General features: G+C 37.8%; 7 protein-coding genes across 7 annotated transcripts; 4 read left to right on the top strand and 3 right to left on the bottom strand.

Moving 5' to 3' along the window:
* The first annotated feature begins 1 nt into the window (after window position 1).
* Gasu_43350 (uncharacterized protein) lies at window positions 2–3,934 on the top strand. Its single transcript, XM_005704632.1, has 2 exons — window positions 2–2,297; window positions 2,347–3,934. The coding sequence occupies exons 1-2, from the start codon at window positions 36–38 to the stop codon at window positions 3,910–3,912; spliced, it is 3,828 nt and encodes a 1,275-aa protein (XP_005704689.1). The 5' UTR covers window positions 2–35; the 3' UTR covers window positions 3,913–3,934.
* Window positions 3,935–3,936: 2 nt separating this feature from the next.
* Gasu_43360 (serine/threonine protein kinase) lies at window positions 3,937–6,341 on the bottom strand. The gene has a single exon (XM_005704633.1). The coding sequence runs from the start codon at window positions 6,193–6,195 to the stop codon at window positions 3,961–3,963; it is 2,235 nt and encodes a 744-aa protein (XP_005704690.1). The 5' UTR covers window positions 6,196–6,341; the 3' UTR covers window positions 3,937–3,960.
* Window positions 6,342–7,031: 690 nt separating this feature from the next.
* Gasu_43370 (RNA-binding protein) lies at window positions 7,032–10,072 on the top strand. Its single transcript, XM_005704634.1, has one exon. It carries the CDS (start codon window positions 7,049–7,051, stop codon window positions 10,037–10,039), a length of 2,991 nt encoding a protein of 996 aa, XP_005704691.1. The 5' UTR covers window positions 7,032–7,048; the 3' UTR covers window positions 10,040–10,072.
* Window positions 10,073–10,076: 4 nt separating this feature from the next.
* Window positions 10,077–11,311, bottom strand: Gasu_43380 (uncharacterized protein). Its single transcript, XM_005704635.1, has one exon. The coding sequence runs from the start codon at window positions 11,303–11,305 to the stop codon at window positions 10,103–10,105; it is 1,203 nt and encodes a 400-aa protein (XP_005704692.1). The 5' UTR covers window positions 11,306–11,311; the 3' UTR covers window positions 10,077–10,102.
* A 10-nt stretch (window positions 11,312–11,321) lies between these two features.
* On the top strand, window positions 11,322–12,056 carry Gasu_43390 (zinc finger (C3HC4-type RING finger) family protein). The gene is made up of 2 exons (XM_005704636.1): window positions 11,322–11,384; window positions 11,444–12,056. The coding sequence occupies exons 1-2, from the start codon at window positions 11,364–11,366 to the stop codon at window positions 12,014–12,016; spliced, it is 594 nt and encodes a 197-aa protein (XP_005704693.1). The 5' UTR covers window positions 11,322–11,363; the 3' UTR covers window positions 12,017–12,056.
* Window positions 12,057–12,151: 95 nt separating this feature from the next.
* Window positions 12,152–14,432, top strand: Gasu_43400 (RAB GTPase activator). Its single transcript, XM_005704637.1, has 6 exons — window positions 12,152–13,039; window positions 13,089–13,295; window positions 13,364–13,486; window positions 13,553–13,723; window positions 13,774–14,097; window positions 14,145–14,432. The coding sequence occupies exons 1-6, from the start codon at window positions 12,170–12,172 to the stop codon at window positions 14,376–14,378; spliced, it is 1,929 nt and encodes a 642-aa protein (XP_005704694.1). The 5' UTR covers window positions 12,152–12,169; the 3' UTR covers window positions 14,379–14,432.
* Window positions 14,433–15,079: 647 nt separating this feature from the next.
* Gasu_43410 (ubiquinone biosynthesis COQ4 family protein) lies at window positions 15,080–15,691 on the bottom strand. Its single transcript, XM_005704638.1, has one exon. It carries the CDS (start codon window positions 15,660–15,662, stop codon window positions 15,267–15,269), a length of 396 nt encoding a protein of 131 aa, XP_005704695.1. The 5' UTR covers window positions 15,663–15,691; the 3' UTR covers window positions 15,080–15,266.
* Window positions 15,692–15,693: the final 2 nt, after the last annotated feature.

The raw sequence follows: 15,693 nt of genomic DNA on the forward strand, positions 1-15,693 counted from the left end.
TGGGATGTAAAGTTTGATTCTTGGTGAGATAGCATATGGAAGTAGCTAGTTCTATTCGTGACTTGGCAAATACTCGAGTTTTGGTAGTTCCTATAGGAAACGTTTCCAAAGCGTTGATAGAACAAAGTATTCGAGAACTTAAAAACTATGCAGTCGTGCGATTGAGTTTTTCACAACGATGGAGGAGTCACTCAGAAGCTTTACCTCCCACAAGAAACAACTCTCAAGAGAAAGCAAGTGGAGAAGAGACAGCAGTTTACCGACTTGAGTTTCAACTTTGTTCACAAGAAAACGATGGTATAATACAATTGCCTAGTTCGGAGTGGGAAACCTTTCAACTTTCTAGACGTAGTTGGGGTGTCATAGGAATAGCACAAGTTTCGGAATGGAACTCGAATAATCAGGCACAAAGCGCCAAAATTCAACAAGAACTTGCAGAAGTTTGCAAGCAACTGAGAAAACAGCAACCAGTAGTCATGAGATGCCTGGTTATCCAAGATGAGAGGACGACTAACCGAACTGAGCGCGACCTCAAATATTCGGAAAGAGTTTGGAATCAAGTGGAAGAAGAGTTCACTTCACTGGATATTGCTTCAGTAGAAGCCGAAAGTGTAAAGGATGACTTGGAAAGTTCGACTTCCTATCCAAAGGAAATGTCGAGAAATGATACGTCGATATATTCTGCAACTGGAAATGGAGGCGATAGTTCAAGTGAAGAAGATAACTCAAGCAACAAAGCGAGCTTTAAAACTTCACATAATCGCAGTTCTTCCGTTTCAGAGCACACTTTGGCAAATGTATCAACATCATCCGTTTCGACTATGACAAGTGGTGGTGGTGGAGAGAGTTCTTCGACAATACCTTTAAAGTATCTCAATAGAAGGGAACTGGTTGACTCCAATTTAAAGAATTGGTTATCTCCATGGTTGATATCTTTTGCAACAGATATTCACCAAGCTATGGACTTTTGGCTTCGTAGAATGATGACTAGTGCGGACTTGATTGTATCACCAATGGATGCAGATAAGGCAGCAGAGAAATTCTCCAAATTGGTGCGTCGAAGAGCATCTCGTTTGGATAAGTATTTTGGTGATTTCCATCTGATGAATGGCAATTATCATAAATCCTTTATGAAGTATTCAGCTTGTGCAGCAGCTGCTAGAGCCAATAGTGACTGGTTATGGTTAGCTGGAGCTATTGAAGGAACATGTGCTTGTGCTATTCTCTTAGGACGTGATTTTACTACACTTTCAGGAATAGCAAACGTTGTGGAAGTTCAACCGGAGAATAGGGATCTGATATCACAAGTCATTCAGCGTTATGATGAAGTTTGTAAATTATACCGAAAGAAGAGAGCCTTTTTCATGGAAATGTTTGCATGTTTGAGATTGGCAAACTTTTTATCAGAAACTGGTAGACATTCAGAACATTTATTATGGTTACAGAATTCAAGTGAAGTGTTAGAGAAGATGCCTAATCGATATCCGAACGGTGTTGTAGAAGATAAGAGAATTAGGTTGCTTGGATTAATAGGCTATGCTTATCTACAGGCAGGTTGTTGGAGGAAGGCAAGCTTTTATTTTTGGAGAGAAGCAGTTGGATTGAGGCGTCAAGGAGATAGTCTTGCAGCTATAGCAATTATTCAACATGTAATTCGATTGTTTGGTATGAAGGGATCCCCTATGTTGGATGACCAAGAGATAGCTGGTTGGAATAGTTATTCTCTAGCTACTAAGGAAAGCACACTATCCAGTGATGATGATGATCATCAAACTATCCAAAAGGATGGCATTTGTAAGGACTTGATGATATGGCCATGTCTTATACGTTTGGCTTTGTTAGAAACTGCTTCTTCATCGAGGGCCTCTGGTCATTCTTCAGTTTGTTTATGGTCATGTTTGAAGGCGTTGGAAATTTCAAAGTACATTTCGCCTTGGGATGAAATGTCCAAAGTTTCCACAGAAGATGCCAAAATTATTGCCTGGATGCTAAGGTACTCCATTATCAGTTCGTTATTAAGAAACCTTGTCGACATTTCACTCATTTTTCGAGTATACCAAAGACAAGGGCTGACAAAGAACACCAGATGCCAAACCATTTTACAAAGGTATGAATCACAAAATCCTTCAACAAATCTCCGTGCATCACCTTCTCCATCACCTCGAAAGATGTTATCTTCCAACCCTTTTATTTATTCACCTTTTATGAACAATCCAGAAAACAATTCTTATTCAGAAGCAGATGTATCCGATACTTCTCCTTATGTAATATATATTGAAAAGGGAGAAGAATACAAGGTAAGATGCACTCATTGAAATTCATATATAACCAAATGACCGTAATTAGTTTGTCCTAGAGTTGTATAATGAGCTGAAGAGTGTTATTCCACTGGAAATTTTGGATATATTGACTTGTATTGTGGACGAGGAAAGTCGTGCGTTAAGTGATGAAAGAAATTCGGATACTTTTTCGATACATAGTTTGCCCTTTCTATTATCTCAAGGAGAACAACGTATTCCTATTAGTTTGAAAGCAGAAAAAGCAGGCCATTTTTGTATTGTAGGTTTCTTAGGAAGACTATGGAATAGAATTTGTATTGACTTGTTGTTGGATGAAAGTCAATTTGTGTTTATGGAGATATTTTCACCCTTTCCAACCATTGAAACGAATATGTTCTTATCCAGTGTCCATTTTGATAAATGGAATCAAGATACTACTAGTAGTTGGAGACCTTTGCAAAATAATGGCGTCTTTTGGGATGGTGAAAGGGTGAACTTAGATATTGGACTGAAAATAAGTCAGTTACATACTGTTCAGTCAGTAGAATGGAAGTTGGAATTGCAACAAATAGGAACAAATGGGTCGTTAGAATACGAAGAAAAGGAAATGAATCATTGTTTACTACAAATAGCCTCCGAGTTGACCAATTTTGAGAATGATTCATTTGAGCGAACAGTCCGTCAAAGTTGTCGTTGTTTGCTCTCTTCAGTTTCTATATCTCCTCAGAATTTCATAGATAATCAGTCATTCCCTTGCACGTTAGAATTACATTGTCAATCTATCCATCAAAGAGAAACTCAGAAGATGCAGTGTTTTACTTACTCTTGGATGATGAAACCTTCATTAGTGCTATCTTTTATTGGCTTAACAAAAGTAGAGGATGCTACGTTGTTAGAAACTGAACATTTATGTTATCAAGTGGTGTTGGAACTTGAAAATTGGATAGGAGCTCCGATCAACTTGGATATTGCGAGTCCAACCGAACGTCATGTGACAGGCGTGCATTTGGAACCAGATGAATGTCAAAGAATATGTTTTGTTCTTTCCGCAAAGCTATTATCGATGTTGAAACAAGTTGCGAAAGAAAGCAATGGAAACGATTCTTTTTCCAACAAAGCAATTGGAATATTCACTTCGCAATTGGAATGTCATTGGGAATGTCCTTTGACCCAAAAGTCTGGAAAGACACCGCTAAGGATCTCTTCTCGTTTATCCGCTTGTCTAGATGCTGACTTGATTTTATCTCGAGCTAAGATTGAGTTTTTTTCTACCCAGGTTGAACAGAATAGTAATTTCTTTAAAGTACCTTGTTATGTACCTGTTGAAATAGAAATTCATGTGACCAATTGTTGGTGGCAACCTTTTCCTGAAGATTTGTGTCTTTCATTGAAAATGGAACAAGCTGTTTGTGATACGTGGACGAATGTAATGTTTCATGGAGTATATGGAGCTGGACAATGGGAAGATGTGGAATGTGGAAATATTTCACCTGGAGAAAAAGTGGTACATTCCCTACAAGTCGAGTTTGTATCTTGTGGAAGTTATTATTTGGTTGCTTATCTTGCATCATCCTCAAATCCATGGAAAACTTTAAGAACAAAAACATTGTTTCTAGTGCAACATGTAGAGTAGAAATGAAATTATTTATTGCCAATAACAGATTATGGCGATGGTTGAAATTTATGAAGTTTTTCTGTTTAACATTTCTTGTAAAAGATCCATAACATATCTTAATCGTTTTAGTAGCTCAGGAAGACTGGGAAGATGACCTTGTTGATAACTATTCCTTCGTCCATCTTTTCCTCGATAAGTAACGACATGGACTTCTGGAGATAAGATGACCTCAGTTCCATCATTAAAATCCACCTGAATATTTCGATTGCTTAGACGAAATATAATAGCATATGGAGAACGAAACCAAGTCTTAATATAGACAGGACGTGTTGCATCTTTGGCTCCACAAGTTTCGTTCGAAGTATCTATGTTTTGAAACGAACTCTCAGGAGATATTAAAGGATCCTCTTGACCTTTGGGAGTATGGTCGAGCATATAGTTTCGAAAGTGAATGAGAAGTTTCACTTTTTTCTGGAGTTCTGAAGGATAGTCTTCCATTGTCATTTTTATCCACTTATTTTCATTTCTTTCTTCGTGAGATTCGGTACGTTTCATATAATAAATCCAATTTTGTTGGCCTTTCTCCAAAATAATTTGAGTTCCATCGTTAAAGCATACACCAGTCGAACCTAAACAAGTTTGATAGCCCAATCCATATTTCTTTGAATAATCAAGCCATTTACATATCCAAGCTCCTCCAGTAAGTGCATTTACAGGTGATTGAAAGGATGGCGATCCACTTGTTGTTCCATCGTTGGTGTTTAGACTCGAAGTAAATGCATATGGACTTTGTTCTGCGTTTTTCAATAATGCAAAACTCGATGTCAGCTGATCACGCACTTTGTTTAAAACCATTCGTTCTTCGTCTTCTGACTGGGTATCTAAACCTTTGTCAAATATTCCTTTCGTAGATTTGCTATGAGCCTCTTGGGACTCTAAAAGCTTTTCTTCTTTCTTGCTTTGATTATCGTTGAGCTGAAGATGCTTCTCCAAAGCTTGATGCAACTTTTCGGCATGGTCGTTGTTCTTTGCTGCATTGGACTTTATATGCTGTTGTAGCTTCTGTAAAGGAGTTCTTTGATCTTGAGAGATCGATTGAATGACGTCATTCCATAAACCTGAAGATCCTACAACAGTTTGTTGTCGATTCTCTCGTCCTTTCTTATAACTTGAAGATTCTTTGTTTCGTTCGATGAGTTCTGACTCTTCAAAGACAGGCGTCGATTTGAGTGCATGAATGCTCAAAGCACGAGGAATCTTAGCATCAAAGAAAGGATGAGAACGAATTTCGTCAAGACTCAATCTCTTTGCAGGATCAGAATTTAGGATAGAGCCGATTAATTCGATCGCACTAGTAGATAAATCCAAGCTTTCAGGAATGCTATAGATATTTTCTTTGATTCTTTTGTATGTACTTTTTACATCAGATGTTTCAAATGGAGGTTTTCCAACCAACATTGTATAAAAGACAACTCCTGTGCTCCAGATATCTACTTCAAAGGAGTGTCCTTGCTTACCAGATAATATTTCAGGTGCTATATAGTTTGGTGTTCCACAAATGGTTCGTTTACGTTCCTTGTCACTGCTTAGTTGAGCAGCAAGACCAAAGTCTCCTATCTTTACTTCCATATTTTCATCTAAGAAAAAATTTCCCAATTTCAAATCCCGATGAATCACTAAACACTCCCGATGCATATAACGAATAGCATCCAAAATTTGAATCATAAAGTATCTCGTTTCATATTCTGTTAAGCGTCCTCTTTGTCTGACCATATCCATAATGGAACCATTAGGACAAAGTTCTAATACGATATATACATTTTCTTGATCTTCAAAGCAACTTTCAAACTTTACAATGTGCCGATGTCTCAATTCTCGATGAATTCGAATTTCTGAAATCAACTTTTGCTTGGCACTTTCTTTTCGAATGGCATTTTTCGGAATTATCTTGCCTGCATATTTTTGATGGGTATGAATATCCGTTAATTGATAGACTTTGGCAAAGCCTCCCTTTCCGAGCAGCCTTCCCTTTTCAAATTTTCTCAACACTTCACCTATTGTCCCATTACTGGTTTTTCTTTCTTCTATATATTGCTTGGAAGTCGTATTACTTTGCGCGGAAGAAACCTGTTCTCTATGAAAGAGTTGGGCATACTTATAGTTGACAGCATTCAAAACACTTTTTGTCGAAATATTTTCTAGAGCTACTTGTACTCCTGGTACGACTAGTTTTTCATTTTCTTTGGTTCCAGATGGAGTAGTTGCAATTTCTTGCTTTTGCTGCTCTTGGGGGGATATCATGGAAACAAGACAAATAAAGTTTGCTTATGGTTATCTAAAAAGGTCATCCGCAAAATAGTTGCTACACACTTTTCCGTATAATGAGGAGAGAGAGGGTATACAAGAATAGCTTAGAAAAAAATGAAACGTTATGACTCCCCCACACCAAAGAAAAATTTAAAGTTTTGGCGCCCATCGCGTCCCGTTCTCAAATGAAAGGGAAGAACCCCTTCTCTCTTCTCATTTCCTATTTGATTTTGGTGAATGGAGAGCAAGTGTTGGAGCTGTGAAGACGGACCTTTATTTGTTACCTACATATCCATATTTAAACAGGATGTGAAATAATGTGCACTTCTTCTTTCAGAAGCGAAACAACTTTGTCCATTAAGAATGGGCAGAGTGCTCAATAGATATCGCTTTCAAATGAGAGACTTGAAGTGCATTTTGTCCCCCAATCGAAAAAATCCCAATTTGCTATCGAAATGGGGCCCAATTTCTGACCTCTTCATGAGAAGCGCCGCATAAAACTATTCTACGCACTTTCCCGTGGTTGAGGGGGCTGCGTAAACGGATGCTGGCTGACCTGTGTGCACACCTAACCAGGACACGCGTTGCAATAAGAGAGCTATTTCAAAGCTTATAATAAGGGAACTCTTGTCGATTGAACCATACTTTTATTTAAGACAGTGTCAACCAGTTTGCAACTACTCCTTGTACAGTCTGTACATAGCAGGTGGGTTACGAAGTGCAAGGTTTCAGCAAAAGAGTTGGAGAAAAAGCTTGTAACTCTTAGTGATCTCTTTTCTGTACATTGCATATTTTACTCCTGAATATATTTTGGGTACCAGCCCAAAGGCTACTTTGACGGGAAACGATGAGTGTGGACTCTGGAAAGGATGACCCTGAGAAGACATTGCTAGGTATTAAACTCTTACATTTGGATAATGATATTGGAGATTTGGATCAAGAACTGAAAGGTAGTCTGGTACAGGACTCCACCTGTCAATTACCAGCTACCAATTCCCCTTTTATAGCGGATGAGGAAAGAAGAAGGTTGGAAACCTTGAGATCGTCTTCTGCGCCACCATCCCTATTCTTTTCAACTTTTGACTTGTTTGGGAACAATAATAAGGTGGGAGGAGAAGATGACGTTTCTTTGGAAACAGTCTATGAAGGCGTTCGTCCCGATGACCCAAGACTTGATCCAGCATATTTCGAATATTACTACACGCAGAAGAGAAACGACCCAAGGTTCCCTAAACCCCTTTTATCCTATACTGACTTTCGTATCGCTTCGGAAAGGAAAGGAAAAAACTATAGCAAGGAGTTTTTGAACGATTTGAAGGAGGCCAGTTCGAGTGAAAAGAGTAGCCTTGTAGAAAATGTAACCGAAGACAATCCGAGTATGAACAACAGTGGTCATGCTATTAAGCAACCTCAGCCTGTGATTGCTAGGCGAGTTCCTGTTGCAGGAGCAGTTCGTCCATCAACTCCTGGCACTATAGGAGACCGAGTGTCTTCCAAACTTAATTTCAACGTAGAATTGTCCAACTTGCCTTTGAACACTTCTGCTTCTTCAGATGTTTCTTTGGTTAGTCCATCAGCAAGTAGTTCCTGGCCAAAGAGTGTTATGGATAGGATTCAAGAGGATTTTCCACGTACTCCATCTCCAGCATTATCCAATAATGCACTGCGCAAACAAACTGTTTCTTCTCCAAGAAAACCAGTCGAAAGAGTGCGGTCTTTTGGGGATATTGCTTGTAGTGACTCGTTAGCTCCCGGGAGTCCTTCACCACCCCCAACGGAACAACGAACAAAACAACTTGACAGGAGTTCATCATTGGATATTCAGTTTCATGATACCGATACTCTCAAGGTTGCTGCATCTACTATCGAGTCAACTCTGCAGACGGTTGGAGATCAAAAGTTGATGCAAGGATCCACAAGTGAGGGAATAACCAATGGGAGTCGAGTTTCACGCAGAGTTGCCAGAGATAGCTTGCAAAATGAGCACCCTTGGCAAGTCTCTGCTGCAGCAAAAGACGCATTGATGGATTCTCAAACTAGAAATGTTCCTTGGAAGATGCACTCCAAAGGAATGGAATATTCTTCTGGAGAAACGAGTGGATTTTCGCATGGTGGACCTTTTCCAAAATCCAATATAGATAGCTCGCAAGTACACTCAAGAATGGAGACTCTTGATCAAACGGGCTTTTCTCCTTTTATCGGAGCACAGGATAATCATTTTGTTAATGACATGAATAATGCAGTTCCTACGTCATCCTATTTAGGTCAACCTTCACAACAATTGTATGCAGCACAATTTGCACAATTTGCAGCATATAATGCCGCTGCTGCCGTTGCTGCGAATACCGGAAATCCTCCTTCGCGAAATGCTTTTTATGCCTCTCCTACAATGACTGGTGTTTCATTTCCAGGAGCGACGCCTTTGTATCTCAATCCTGGAATAGGCATTCCATCCAATAATAGACCAACCAGGGAAGCTTGGGAGAGTCATCCAATGAACAATGTCTCATTTCCCAAGTTTTTCGGTAGTTCTTATAGTCCTCAAGGCCACAGTATGGAGAAAGGAGCAGATATAAAAGCACATTACAATAGAGTGGCAGCAGATAACTCCATAGGAGCATCCTCATTTTATTCTTCACCTTCAAAACGAGGAGGAAAGACTCGGAAAGGAATGAAATCCAAAATAGAACAAGAATATTTACCGAAGGAAAGGTCGAATAGTGTCGAAACGAAAAGATCTCCACTTTTAGAAGAGTTTCGTCAGACTTGTTTGGTTGGACGTCCTAGTTCGAATGCTCAGTCAGTTTCACAGTTGTATCCTTCAGCTTTCATTTCTTCTGCACCTGTCCGTAATTGGGAGTTGTTAGATATTCGAGGGCACATTGCAGAATTTGCTTCAGATCAACACGGTTCAAGGTTTATTCAACAAAAACTGGAAGGGGCGAACTTGGAGGAAATTAGGTCGTTGGTTGCAGAACTTGGTCCTGATATAGATCGATTAGTGATAGATGTTTTTGGAAACTACGTAGTTCAGAAGTTGTTGGAACATGGTGATGAGAATATTCGTCAATTGTTAACCAAGAAATTGGAAGGTCACATGCTATCCCTAAGTTTACATATGTATGGTTGTCGTGTAGTTCAAAAGGCCTTGGAAGTTTTGAAAGGAAATGAACGAACACAGTTGGTCCAAGAATTGGATGGTCACGTCCTTCAGTGTATTCGTGATCAGAATGGTAACCATGTTATTCAGAAATGTATCGAATTGGTTGAACCAGAGAACATTGTTTTCATCGTCGATTCGGTGAAAGGTCAAGCAGTTGCCTTGGCGGAACATGCTTATGGATGTCGAGTTGTACAAAGGGTTTTGGAACACTGCCCGAAGGAACACAAAGCAGAAATCTTGGCAGAAATAATGGGTTGTGCTAGGGATTTGATCCGTGACCAGTATGGTAACTATGTCATTCAACATATTGTAGAGAAAGGTGATGCAGATAACAAGGCTGTCATTATGAAAGTTGTGTTGAATGAAGTAGTTGCTTTTGCACAACATAAATTTGCTAGTAATGTTGTGGAACGTTGTCTTCAGTATGGAAGTCCAGTACAGCGAATGGACTTTATTGAAGTATTGGTAAGAGGCAAGGATTCTGCGGAGGACTGTCCATTATCGAATTTGGTAAAGGACCAATTTGGGAACTATGTAGTTCAACGAATATTAGACGTAGCCAATGAGGATCATTTAAAGCGAGTAGTTAGTATATTGAAAGAACAAATCCCTTATTTGAAGAAATATTCTTATGGCAAACATATCATAGCCAAATTGGAAAATTTGCGATCTTAGAAATACCTAACACTTTATCTTGTGATGTTGGTTTGTTTGTGATTAAAACTATGCAACTTGTTTTTAAGCATATTTCACTGTGAATGGTTGTTTTGTCAGATCGGGTTCCATGAACAGTCGATTTTTTCCTCTTCTCCATACAAAAGCCAGTCCACGTATTCGAAGAGTAGATAGACTGGGCACCAAACCAAACTTTGCTGCTTTGTACCACATCAATAATTGAAATGTCAAATAATAGAATAAATAACTCTTCCAAGTTGCTGTAAATGGACTATCAGTCATGGAAGGTTGCCATAAATGAATATAATAATGTTGACACAATATCAACAATATTAAAAGTTCCAAAAGTATTTGCCATGATAAGGACATTGCAAATAGAAAGACACGCAGAGCTATAATTCCTGAGTAAAAAGTGAACAAGGACAATTGCAATAAGAGAAACAAGACTTCATTATTTTCAGCCAATGCTTGAAAGCCATCGGTCCAAAAGATGGTCGAAGCAAACAGAATAATCAACCAGAAAACAGTGAAGGTCACATCTGATAGAAAGAGTAACTTTGAAACGCTCAAACGTTTTCCAACTCTTCTTATAATTAATATCAATAGAAGAATAATTATAGTGACACAACCGTAAATAAAACACGACGACAAAAGAGGAGCCCATCTATATGTCTCTGTCAACTCTCGTGACCATTTTTGTCGATATAGTTTGGCTCTTTCGTTATAGTTGAGAACAACAGGAAGCAACTTTGTTTTCGCTTTCACATACATATTACGTGACAAAGGATCCCACTTGGTGCTCAATTCATCCAAAACTTCTGAAAGTGATGGTGAATAGTAGCGATGTTCTAAATACTCCTTGTCGTCTGTCAACTCTTGAAGTTGCTTTTCCAGTTTTTCAATCTCTTTCTTATTTTCTTCAATTCTCTCCACTAGAGTGTCTACAACTTGCTGCTTCTGATTTGTAGATTGTTGTAATTGCTCTACTTGTTTCTCTTTTTCCTGCATCTTTTTCAGCTCCCAATCCCTAGCTTGCTTCAACTTTTTGTATTCAGCTTCCATCCTCTTCTCTTCCTCTTTCAACAGTTGAATTTCTCTTCTGTATTCTATTGCTTCTCTATCTACATCTTTCAACTGTTGTAAAAGTGACTGCTCTCTTAACTGAAGAGTTTCTGGGTCGTCTTCAGCCCAACTGAAGTATAAAAAACCAAAAAACAGAAACACAACTAGAAAACTATTATTGCCCCAAAAAAGGCGCACATTCATTTTTTCTTTTTAAAAATAAATTGGGTCAATTGACGTGTCTAGTTGACTTGATGTCTTCATGGTGAACTCATTTCTATCTGTAAGTATCAAGCCAAAATGATATAGACAATAACCAAAAGAAATACATTGGTCATATAGAACGAAGGTGGTTGGATTATTGCTGGAGTTGCATGCCTTTTTGTATTTTTTATTGTGTTGTTTTCGAAAAGATGTCGAGAAGGTCCACCCAGAGATGTGCATATCTCAAATTCCAACAACATATCGATACCTAAACGTAGCTATCAAAAGTTTCTAGTTGATTTGGATAAGATGGCACCTGAAGTTATTTACAAACAAGAAGAGAAGTGTATTCATATGGAGAGAATAGCTGGAAGCGAAACTATGTCCAAAGAGAGGCAAGAGTCGATTGACTTGACTTTCAATACTTTCCATTCCTCTCATTCATATCATATTGTTACATTTGATTCAAAAATAGATACTCTTCCATATCATTCCTATCCATCCAATGATACGGCGCTAATGAATATTATCAATAAGCAACCTGATTGTTCCATTTGTTTGGAAACATTTTGTATTGGTGAAAGACTAAGAGTTCTTCCTTGTATGCATTGTTTTCATAGTTGTTGTAGTATTCTATGGTTGATGAGATGCAGTCTGTGTCCTCTTTGCAAGTCGGATGTATGGAAATCTGTCAATACCACAAGTTTGTGACAAGTACATTTATATTTTAAATAAATACGGTTTTCTCAATCTACTTATTAAACAGAGTTGCAAGTTATGGCTTTCGCTGTCATATTCATCGAGAAAATCAAATGCTTCTCCATTTTACATCATTTCTCTGTGAACTAGTGAGTGAGTCCGATCATGTCAGTGCATAGTCCTGTAACTGATATTGGAAAAGTTGATGAGGACTTACTACAATCCAGCTCACCAAACGACCAATATAGCACAGAATCTACCAGAATATTATTTTTTGTCAAGTCTGTTCAGTTCAACTTGGGTAAAGTCACTTTGGAACATTGTAAAATACCTGGCAATAGTGAAGCAAGTAGTTCTCAATGGTGGACAGGATTTTTGTGTTGTATTCGTGCTATTGATTGTTCTTTTCTACTATTTAGTCCCGATGTTTACTTATCTAACCAAGTTGCTCATTACAAGTTGGAAGACTGGTTAGACTTGGAACACACTTTAGTGGTTCGTATACAAAGTTTATTGGCTTGCATAGTCGAAGGAAATAGTTTGGAGTTTATTCTACAAGATGGCACTCGCGGTCCCATTTTTCGTTTTCGTCAAGTGAAATCGCAGAATTCTCTTTTGTGTGTATTGCAAGATGAGTTTCTGTTCTATCCTTGTGACTTTTCTGAGAGTTCTCCAGTTGGTTTGTTCATTCGTAAAGAACAGGAATGGTTGGAATGTCTACCTAACGAAGCTTCGATTGTTTCTAGTATAGCAGAGCAACAAGGTTATAATACTACGAATATTTCTAATGACAGAGAAAATGCGGAGTTTTCTGAGAGTCGAGCAAAGACTCGTTTTCTATTTCCTATGGAAATTGCAGAACGTTTAGCTAATATAGCACGAATCACTAGAGAAGCAAGGAATGAATTGTTTGAGAAGCTTGGTCGCTCACCCAAGTCTAGAAATGATGAGTTGTCAGAGTTGAGCTTGGAAAAGTTACAAAAGTGTGCTTGGCCTTTGGATATAATGAACGAGTCTTTATTGGAAGAAGAAGAGGTAAGGAAATTTGTAAAGTGATTAACGATTTCTGAAGATATTGATATAGCAAGTATCTTATGCTGTTCGAACGTTGGATAAAGAAGAAGACTTGCCTGAATTTTTCAAAGATGAAATGAAAAGCTTTATTCCACTTCGTTTGGATACTCTATATTCTTATCAAGATGAAGAAGGAAGAATATTTTATTCAACTCTATTGGAATATATTGTCTTTCGATCTACTTGTCATGATTGCCATGTAAGAAGACAAATTTGGGTAAGTTTTATATACACAGCATAAGATATCATTTGGTATATTGAACTATTGATCATTTCTCTATATAGCCCTATTTATTGCAAATATTTCCATGGCATAGCAATAGTCAACAACGACAAGCCATACTTTTAGAAAAGACGAGACAATATCGATTGTTAAAGAGTCAATGGCAAAATATCATTCCAGAACAGGTATATAATACTCTGCCTACAGTTTATAATTATTTATTTATTTATTCGAATTATCATGTTGGATAGGAATTGCAATTCCGAGCATTCCGTGAAAGGAGAGATTTGATTGAAAAGGATGTGATTCGTACGGATCGAAATATTTCCATTTATGAAGATAATAATAGTATTGCTACTCATAAGATGAAGGAAATATTATTGACTTATTCATTTTATAACTTTGATATTGGATATTGTCAGGTATTGATTGATTTTGAAGTAATCACAAAGTTCATATGGATGGGTTTTAGGGAATGAGCGATATATTATCTCCTATTCTATTTGTTTTTTATTCTTCTGAGGAAGAAAAAGATAAGCAAATGGAAGAAGAACAAGAAGTATATATATTCTGGTGCTTTAGTGGTCTTATGCAACGAATCCAATCCCATTTCTGTATTGACCAAAGTGGGATGTCCAATCAATTAGCAAGGCTAAAACATATTGTGCAAGTTTTTGATTCGAATTTAGCCAAATGGTTAGAGTCTAAAAGTCCAGAATATATCTTTTGCTTTCGCTGGTTACTGGTGTTGTTTAAAAGAGAATTCGTATTGGAAGATGTGTTGAAATTGTGGGATGTAAGGAATCGTTCCAATGAAAGTTCTTTTCTAAAGTTTGAAAATAGGTTTTCTTTTGTGAAACATTCGCAAAGAGAGACCTAAACTTGTTTGTAGCAGCAGGTTTACTTGTCTTACATCGAGAAAGAATCATAAGAGAACAAATGGATTTTGATGACTTGATTCGATATATTCATGATATGTCGTTGAGAATTGATGTTCACTTAGCAATACGAAAAGGTATCGAATTACAACAAAGATATTATACTCACCAAAAGGAAACTCTACAAGTTGATAACTAACAACAGTTGTATGGCAAGAATACGATTCCTTTTAGTGACAGCTCTTTCTCTCTCTCTCTGTATATATATATATATATATATTATATATGAACTGCAAGGTCTTTTATGATACTTCAAGAGTAGGAATATCAATTCCTACCAATCCTTTCAATTCTTCACTCAATAACGTTCGAAGCTGTATTCCTGTTCTCGTTGCCTTCCATTCTCGTTGAGCAAAGTTCCAAGAAAACCTCCAGGGACCACTAAACGGCGACGAGAGCCATAACTGACGATTCGGCCTTTGCGTGTTTAATACATAAGTACGGTTCTCGTCCAACTTGAAAGTTAATACGCCTTGTGATAGTTCAACATCAAACTGGGCCACTTTCTCATACCCTTGTTCTGCTAAACAATCATACAGGTCTTCTAAAGTCTTTTCTGCTTGAACAATATAGTCTTGTTCGGACCAGTTCTCCGCTGTGGCATATTGTGAAGATGACAAGGTTTCTGTCGTATACTTTTGTTTTTTGAGTTGAACTATACTTGAAAGAAGAAAACTATTCAGATATTGTTCGGTAACTGAATAATAAAAGAATCGTTTAGTAAGCATTGCTGTTGGAGTTTTCCTAAAATGAGATCAACGACTTGAATAAGCTATCAATCTCAAATGTTTTTGTACTTTTGACAAGTCCTTATCCAATAGTTTCTCATATTCAACAGCTAACAAGTCTACACAGTTTCTTGCAGTATGAAAAGCCCAAGGAATATCATGTTGTACGAGTGAAACTTGTTGCTTTTGAGATAATAGAAAAGGCCCACTACATCCTGCCAAAAAACAAAAAGGAAGTCCAGTATGGAAACCTTCAAACCACTTGAGTATCACTTCTCCTTGGACAGTTGGAGGAATTTCTAACAAGACATGCCAAAAGTCGTGCACTTCACGATAACGCTAAGTACAAAACGTCCATCAACACTGCAAATAGATACGATTAGGATACTTACTTGCATAATGTATGCCAATTCTTCATCCTCAATAAAGCGCACTAGTGGACGTTCTAAAGGAGAAAACTGATGGTGTGAAAGAAACTCTTCATAGCGATAGCCAAAAGTATGTGGTTCCAATAGCTTTAGTTTATCTCTACAAATACTATTTGTCGTTTCATCTATTCTTGGGCGTTGTTTTAATATTTCTTTGCCTTTAGGAGAACTTAAGAGTCGATCTCGAAGTCTTCTCAAAGCTTCTACTCCCGTCAACTCTCCTACTGTGGCTACCAAGTCTGCTCTGGTAGGGTTTCTCAGTGCCATAATGGAAGCTCCAACTGTAAGAATGGAACGC

This window comes from Galdieria sulphuraria (assembly GCF_000341285.1).
Source record: "Galdieria sulphuraria unplaced genomic scaffold scaf_39, whole genome shotgun sequence".
Classification (NCBI taxonomy): Eukaryota; Rhodophyta; class Bangiophyceae; order Galdieriales; family Galdieriaceae; genus Galdieria; species Galdieria sulphuraria.